This window comes from Rhamphochromis sp. 'chilingali' (genome assembly GCF_963969265.1).
Source record: "Rhamphochromis sp. 'chilingali' genome assembly, chromosome: 19".
NCBI classification, from domain to species: domain Eukaryota; kingdom Metazoa; phylum Chordata; class Actinopteri; order Cichliformes; family Cichlidae; genus Rhamphochromis; species Rhamphochromis sp. 'chilingali'.
Window position 1 is genome coordinate 33,199,378 of NC_137946.1, and position 8,137 is coordinate 33,207,514.

The following is an 8,137-nucleotide window of genomic DNA, read 5'->3' on the forward strand; positions in this document are numbered from 1 at the left end:
AATAGCCTTTATAGCTACATCGTCTTTCTATCAATATCAATTAGTGTCACTCACACTAATGACAGTTTAGACATTTAGCCGTGTAAATGTAGCTCGTTTTAAAGACATCCTAACAGCAGGGGGCAGCACTAGCAGAGGCGGAAATTCAAACGGAAGTTGTTTCTGCCTGAGATTAGCCATTTTCAGCACAGCGTTGATGTACAAACCGTATAGTCGATCATGAAGTAAGTAATTATTTTCTTATTAAGCGTTTAATTTAAGTTTTTTTTTATCGTTTACTGATCAATGACAACTATTCGGTAATGATTATAGCCATTCGAAAATGACTATTCGCTACCAAAAGCGCCAGCATGAAGATTGTTTGAGTACTTCTTCATGTACAATCTCGTCTCCCAGAATCCATTCAGAAAACCTGAGATTTTATGTTTATTTTCCACCAACTTTTCCCCATAAAATAATCAGACACACTTTCTGCGGTTATTATACAATTACAGGAGCCTTATTTCAATTCGGCATTCAGTAAAATAGCATAAAATGAAGCTTGGACCAGAGTTTGAAGAGGTGATCATCGCCTCCTGTTTTGGCGATAGGCGATTTTCTTTACCGTTGCGGGATGTGTGTTAGCTCACTAAAATAAAAACGAATCAGAGCTTCACAGAGCACAAACACCCGTGTTGCGTTCCTGTCAGTGTGTTCACGGGGCTTTAAATCAGTCATAATCTGAATGGAGTTTGGTCTGTAGAAACAGACGTCATTGCGCTCCACATATCTGGAATCAGTGGTCTTAAAATCAGTTCTGTTTGTGCCTTATGTTTAGGTTTAAATTACATTTCTTTTATATTTTACTGTTTATGGCTTATGTCTTTTTATATTTTTGCCTTTTTATTATAAACTCATATGATTAAGCTCATGTTTCTTCTCCAAATCCTCAAATTTAGCCTTGCAGAAATAAAACTTAAACGCTGGGTTGTACGAGATGAAAGCAGATGACTGTCACATATTAATTACAGATTATGAACCAGGATTCTGAAAAGGAAACACTTTGTTTTCTCTCTGTTTTCAGTCCTCTAACGAAGGTAAAGCTGATAAACGAGCTGAACGAGCGTGAAGCCAGCCTCGGGGTCAACGAGTCCGTTTCCTGGCACAGCGAGTACAAAGACAGCGCCTGGGTCTTTGTTGGTGAGACTGCGTGACAAACTGAATAATCCACAGATGAGCAGATAATGAAAATAATCATTAGTTTAAAGTTGAGGGGAAAATGTAAACTGGGAGGAAGTAAAGGCTTTTCTTTAGAAGCCACATCCTCACATGACTGAATCATTCACCATCCTTTGCCTCTTGGCTGACAGGTGGTCACCAGTCTGCCAAGGTCATTGGTCAGTCAGGGATGTCCTGTGCTCCCATTGGTTGTCATTTCTGCTTCAAAGTTTCTGTCTCTGCAGCACAAACTTTTTGACTCTTCCTGATCGGCTTAAGCTCCACGTGTCATGTATTAGTGAGCTTAAGAGGTTTTTCATAGACCGATATTTCATATGTTCCAGATAAATGATCGACGGGTATCAAAAAATGGTCCCTATGGACCAATCAGATCTCTGGAAAATGACTTCACTCAATCTGGAAGATCCATGAGACATCTCAGATCGTGTAGTCTGTGTGGAAAATTCCCACTTAAAATCGAATACAAAAACCCTCAGACCGCCTTAAAATCTGTACTCTGAGTGATTCCAGCGATGGTGAAGCTGCTGTTCAGAGATCTGATTGGTCAGGTGATGGTGAGTTCCTACCAGCTGACCTATAATCTTGAACATCACGTGCTCTGGAGCAGGTTAGCTGTGCGTCATAAGCATAAGTTACTGAGGTGGTAATAATGAACCACTTTTGTAACACCAAAGTGAAGCTAGTTTAAAAACCACAAATGCTGTTTCATAGTCACACCTCTGGAGAAGGGGTTTGATGAAGACTTGGCTTTTTGGAAATATTCCTTTTACATGAAACACTCTGAACCATTACCAACCATGGTATCTTCAGCTTTAATAAAGGTGTTTATACTGGAAACAGCAGTGTTGTTTTGTGTGCATCTGCTGGATGTTTTGTGTTGTTGCAGTGTTTATGTTGCTGACATTAGTGATGAAGTAATGAAAGGTTTTTGGAGAATGAATAAGCAGCGTTTTGGATGTTGTGTTTTCTGCAGGAGGGTTTCCATACGAGCTGACTGAAGGAGACCTGATCTGTGTCTTCTCTCAGTAAGTACCTCATCATTTCTTAACTACACTACTCACAGATGGGGAGCACCAAGATTCACTTTGTCCTGTCAGGTATGGAGAGATCGTCAACATCAACCTCGTGCGTGACAAGAAGACCGGAAAGTCCAAAGGTTTCTGTTTTATCTGCTATGAGGACCAGAGGAGCACCGTGTTGGCCGTCGACAACTTCAACAGCATTAAGGTGAAAGGACACACTCTGCTGCGCTGCTCTGAATCTCGTCTGACTCGTAGCTTGCAGTTTGTTCCTGTTGACACAGAGGTCAGTCATGGAGGTCCACAGAGTCCTGTGTGTCTAATGATACTGTTTGTGTTACACAGGAAAACACTACATCTGCTTTCACTGATATGCAGATGATACCCAGCTGTATTTATCCAGCCACCAGATGACACAAATAAAGTTAAACTACAGTTTAATGATTTAAGAAATGCTGGAGTCATTGTTGACCAGGACATGTCCTTCAACGCACATATTAAACAAATATGTAAGACTGCTTTCTTCCATTTGTGCAACATCTCTAAAGTTAGAAACATCCTGTCTCAGAGTGACGCTGAAAAACTAGTTCATGCATTTATTACTTCCAGGCTGGACGACTGTAATTCATTATTATCAGGAAGTCCTAGAAACCCGCTGCAAAGCCTGACCTTGTAGCACCATAATCACCCTGTTAGAGCACTTCGCTCTCACACTGACAGAACGACTTTAGATCCTGAAGGTTTTTCGAGGGTATCGGGCACGCGGGGCCTTTTTGTGCTTCATCCCTTTTACTCACTTTACTAGAGTTTTACAGGGAACAGCTGCAGAGATGATGATCCAGGTTTCTTAAGAAATTGTAAAATTTCGGATGTAAAGTTGTGTCATCAGCGTGGTCTGTCCGAACTATGATGAGGAGCAGGTGAACACTAATGTTGTTTTAATGGCCCTGAAGGAGTCGTGGCTACATGATAAGCCACCTGACTCATGTAGATTTAAACGTTCATGTCCTCGAGCTTGTTGTGAGCCGACATCTATCCCACATGGTCACATGACCCAGAATGCAGTTCTTTTTTTCATTTTTTTCCAGCAAATTATCAGAAAACGGAAACATCCAGAGGGTTCGAGCTCCTGTGTTGACAGAAAACCTTTTTCCTGGGAGTGTTTTTACTTTGATTTTTCTATTAAAAGAAGCCAGATCATGATGTCAGACTAGAGAAACAATCATGAACCTCATTTTCCTACATGGATGTGAGGCAGCAGATGACAGACTTATTTAAATACTCATATGAAGGCAGTTAGTAAAGGCCAGTCTCAGCCCTGGCTCAGAGACTGAACGATGAATTTTAATTCCTGTTAATGTTGTTGTCAAGTGTGAGTCTGCAAATATTCAACGTGTGAAGCTGAAGTTAATGTACGTAAACTATCAGCTGTTTGTGACGCGGTGGCTGGTTGTTCGATTGACTTCAGGACTTTAAAGGTTCCAGTGAGAGTTGATCTCTGACTGTTGGTTTGTGCTGTCAGATCAAAGGTCGCACGATTCGCGTTGACCACGTCAAAGACTACCGACCCCCCAAAGACGGCGAGGACATCGACGACGTGACCAAGCATCTGAGGGAGGAGGGCTGCGCTCCCAAAGTCGGCGAGTCTTCCCCCTCCTCTGAGGATGACGAGCAGTACGCCGTACCTGTGAAGAAGCCCAAGAAAGGTGATGTCACATCCTGTCGTGTGAAACCCGCCTGACACAAGATGAGGTGGATTTTTATTTATCTTCATTCTGCGCTCTCTGTTTCAGACAAGAAAGAGAAGAAGAAAAAGAAGAAGGAGAAGAAGAAGGACAGGAAGAGCAGAGCCTCTTCTTCATCACCACCTCCTGTTTCAGTCAGAGTCAAAGAGGAGAAAGAGGACGCCGGGTACGACAAATACAACCAGAGAGGGCCGCCGCCAAAGCCAGGAGGACAACCGAATGGACAGACAGCGAGACACAACGAGAGACTGAGAGGGGAGGAAGAGGAGGAGAGGAGGAGGAGAGACGCAGATCGGCAGAGAGAGGAAGAAAAGAAGAGGGGTCACGAGAGGGAGAATGACAGAAGCAGAGATAATGATAGAAGACGAGAGACGGAAAGAGAAAGAAGAAGAGACGCAGATCGGGACAGAGATGACAGGCGAAGGGAGAGAGACAGAGACGATGACAGGAGGAGGTAGAAGAAGAACATGGGAGACAGACATGTTTAAATCCAAGCTGAAATCAACACAGATGAATATGTTTTAGTCCATTCTTAGATATTCATTTGATATTTCGTTCATGTCAGCCTTTTATGCATTATTCCTAAATGAAAATGCTTCTGGCTCCTGTGTGAGCTCTGAAACATTCAGCCCAGCACTGGTGTCACTGCTGGCTCATCGCACCACAGCGAGTCTGAAGTTCAGCTTCTGTTTAAACTTTACATGAAAAGCTTGAAGTCCACACGTCTGTCTGACAAAACGTTGATGTTTGTTTTACAATAAATCAATATTTCTAGTTTTGGCATGAACTCATTTTAAGCCCGTCCTGGTGACATCACGATGATGCCTCAGTTTGTTTACATTTGGAAAGAGTCGCATAAATGAAAAAGACTTCTGTGATTTTGTGCTTTGCTCAGAAAAATAATTTCAATGGCAGATTTAAACATTCGTGTAAATGCGGAAAATAACATCAACAGTACATTTAATCTATTAGATCGATTAGTTTATTGATGCAGCACCAACAGTCACCTCAAAGCACATATTTTAATGTAGAGATACTACAGTAATGAGGTCTACTCTGGAGCCTGTTCTGGCATTTGTGCCATAGAAACTGAACATCATTTAATAATAATCCCTGAAGCCCTCATTTATTTCTTAATAACATTAAAATCTACAATAATGGATTCCACAGCAGTGGGTAACATACGTCATCACAGCAGATGACTTTCTGAAAGTGCTGTCACTAAGTTAAAGGATTTCTTGTAGCTGTGTACCACCACAGCTCAGAGCAGCTACCTGAACTCGCAAAGAGATTGATCATGTTAATAATTTTACACCTTCTGTGCAAGGACTCTGGATACTGGGTCCTCTGAAAACAAATGCCTCAGATCACAAGTACGTGAGTCCCTGGTAGAACTTGCTCTTCAACAAAACGGGCCTCTGTAAAGCTCAAATATCTTGATGTTCTTTTCATCAGTGATTGATGAAAAGAACATCAGGTTCGTCTCCAGGCTGACAAAAATGCTGTTGAGCCAACTATTCCTTTAACATAAACTAGTAAAATAACATTTTAACCATTAGAGAAAATACCAAATCCAATGCCACTGATATTACAATACTTTCATAACAGTTGATCTTTCTGAGTTAACTTCAATAATTACTTCCTCCAAACCATCAACGTGTCTTTTAGACCCCATTCCTACAAAACTGCTCAAAGAAGTCCTGCCATGAATTAATTCTTCGATCTTAAATATGATCAACCTATCTCTAATGATCGGCTATGTACCACAGGCCTTCAAGCTGGCTGTAGTTAAACCTTTACTCAAAAAGCATCTCTAGACCCAGCAGTCTTAGCTAATTATAGGCCAATCTCCAACCTTCCTTTATATCAAACATCCTTGAAAGAGTAGTTGTCAAACAGCTAACAGATCATCTGCAGAGGTTTATTTGAAGAGTTTCAGTCAGGTTTCAGAGCTCAGCACAGCACAGAAACAGCTTTAGTGAAGGTTACAAATGATCTTCTTATGGCCTCTGACAGTGGACTCATCTCTGTGCTTGTCCTGCTAGACCTCAGTGCAGCGTTCGATACTGTCGACCATAATATCCTATTAGAGCGTTAGAACATGCTGTATTACAGGTACTGTGCTGCAGTGGTTTGTATCATATCTATCTAATAGACTCCAGTTTGTGCATGTAAATGGAGAGTCCTCTTCACACACTGAGGTTAATTATGGAGTTCCACAGGGTTCAGTGCTAGGACCAATTCTGTTTACATTATACATGCTTCCCTTAGGCAGCATCATTAGAAGACATAGCATACATTTACACTGCTATGCAGATGACACCCAGCTCTATCTGTCCATGAAGCCAGATAACACACACCAATGAGTTAAACTGCAGGAATGTCTTAAAGACATAAAGACCTGGATGGCCGCTAACTTTCTGCTTCTTAATTCAGATCAAACTGAGGTTATTGTACTCGGCCCTGAAAAGCTTAGAAATATGGTATCTAACCAGATTCTTACTCTGGATGGCATTACCTTGGCCTCCAGTAACGCTGTGAGGAACCTTGGAGTCATTTTTGACCAGGACATGTCCTTCAATGCACATATTAAACAAATATGTAAGACTGCATTCTTCCATTTGTGCAACATCTCTAAAGTTAGAAATATCCTGTCTCAGAGTGACGCTGAAAAACTAGTTCATGCATTTATTACTTCCAGGCTGGACGACTGTAATTCATGGGGATTCAGTTTTCAGGCCCCTCTTCTGTGGAACCAGCTTCCAGTTTGGATTCAGGAGACAGACACTATCTCTACTTTCAAGATTAGGCTTCAAACTTTCCTTTTTGCTAAAGCATATAGTTAGGGCTGGACCAGGTGACCCTGAATCCTCCCTTAGTTATGCTGCAATAGACGTAGGCTGCCGGGGATTCCCATGATGCATTGAGTTTTTCCTTTCCAGTCACCTTTCTCGCTCACTATGTGTTAATAGATCTCTCTGCATTGAATCATCCATCCGTACTTGGAAGGATGGATGATAACATGACTTAAACTTTTTATTAATCTCTGGCTGTTTGTCCTGTCGTCCTCCCCTCACCCCCAGCAGATGGCCCCGCCCCTCCCTGAGCCTGGTTCTGCTGGAGATTCCTGTTAAAAGGGAGTTTTTCTTTCCCACTGTTGCCAAGTGTTTGCTAATATCAGGGTCGTCTGATTTTGGGGGTTTTCTCCTTATTATTGTAGACTCCTCACCTTACAATACAAAGCACCTTGAAGAAACTGCTGCTGTAAGCTAAACTGAGTAAAGGTGCCTGTTGAAGACTCCGTCAGATTCTAATAAGCTCAGCTGTCAGTTGAGCTTCAGTCCTCAGAATTGTTGCCATGACAACATCTCCACCTCCTGTCACTCTGGAGCAAATAAATTTGTGAAATTTGGATTGTGACCCAGTCCTTCCAAATTCAAGATCGTATCTTTTATCAAAATAGTTTTTGAACTGCGAGTTTTTGCACAAAAGTTTCTTTTTCTGTTACTGTGTCATAAATATGGTCACAGGATGGATTCAGAGAGAACTTGAACCTGCTCCTGAGGGAACGTCCTCAAACTACAGTGTCTTTCTGGCACTTAGCAGGTACCTAAAAAAAAATTAAAAAAAATAAAACAAAAAAAAAGCCTAAACTTTGAGCAAAAGCAGCAAAAAATGTGAAAAAGATGAAAACAACTTTAATATTTGGTGTCCTGGTATTTTCTTAAAGACTAAATCGTGTCTCTAGCTGAAAGTACACAGCATCAGCCTAAGTTCAAAGTGAAGCCAGTTTAATACGTACACCACCCTCTTTTCCAAATATGGTAAAAAATTTGATGCTCATTTTTTTACTGATGGTTTCGAACTGAAATGTTAAAATATTTTGGTGTACTCCAAACGATGAGGAGAAGTTCAGTTTATTAATGGAAGGAGGAATAGCAACATGAAGGTCAGCGTAAACAAACCTGTTTATTACAGAAACATCACAAACTGAGCTTTACAACAGAAACATCACCGTGAGCGTAGAAAACGTACTCTGGAAATCTCAAACAGCAGCACAAATACGTGTGAAAACAAAGAGTGGGAGGAATAAATCTTTAGAAAATAGACTGTCCCTTTAGCTTCATTTACAATATCTCAAAATATTTCATGGAA

At 41.2% G+C, this 8,137-nt stretch overlaps 1 protein-coding gene across 1 annotated transcript; it reads left to right on the top strand.

Annotated features, from left to right (window-relative positions):
* The first annotated feature begins 138 nt into the window (after positions 1-138).
* Positions 139-4,756, top strand: rbmx2 (RNA binding motif protein X-linked 2). Its single transcript, XM_080867980.1, has 6 exons — positions 139-224; positions 1,064-1,179; positions 2,192-2,243; positions 2,316-2,445; positions 3,760-3,943; positions 4,031-4,756. Exons 1-6 carry the CDS (start codon positions 220-222, stop codon positions 4,438-4,440), a joined length of 897 nt encoding a protein of 298 aa, XP_080724106.1. The 5' UTR covers positions 139-219; the 3' UTR covers positions 4,441-4,756.
* Positions 4,757-8,137: the final 3,381 nt, after the last annotated feature.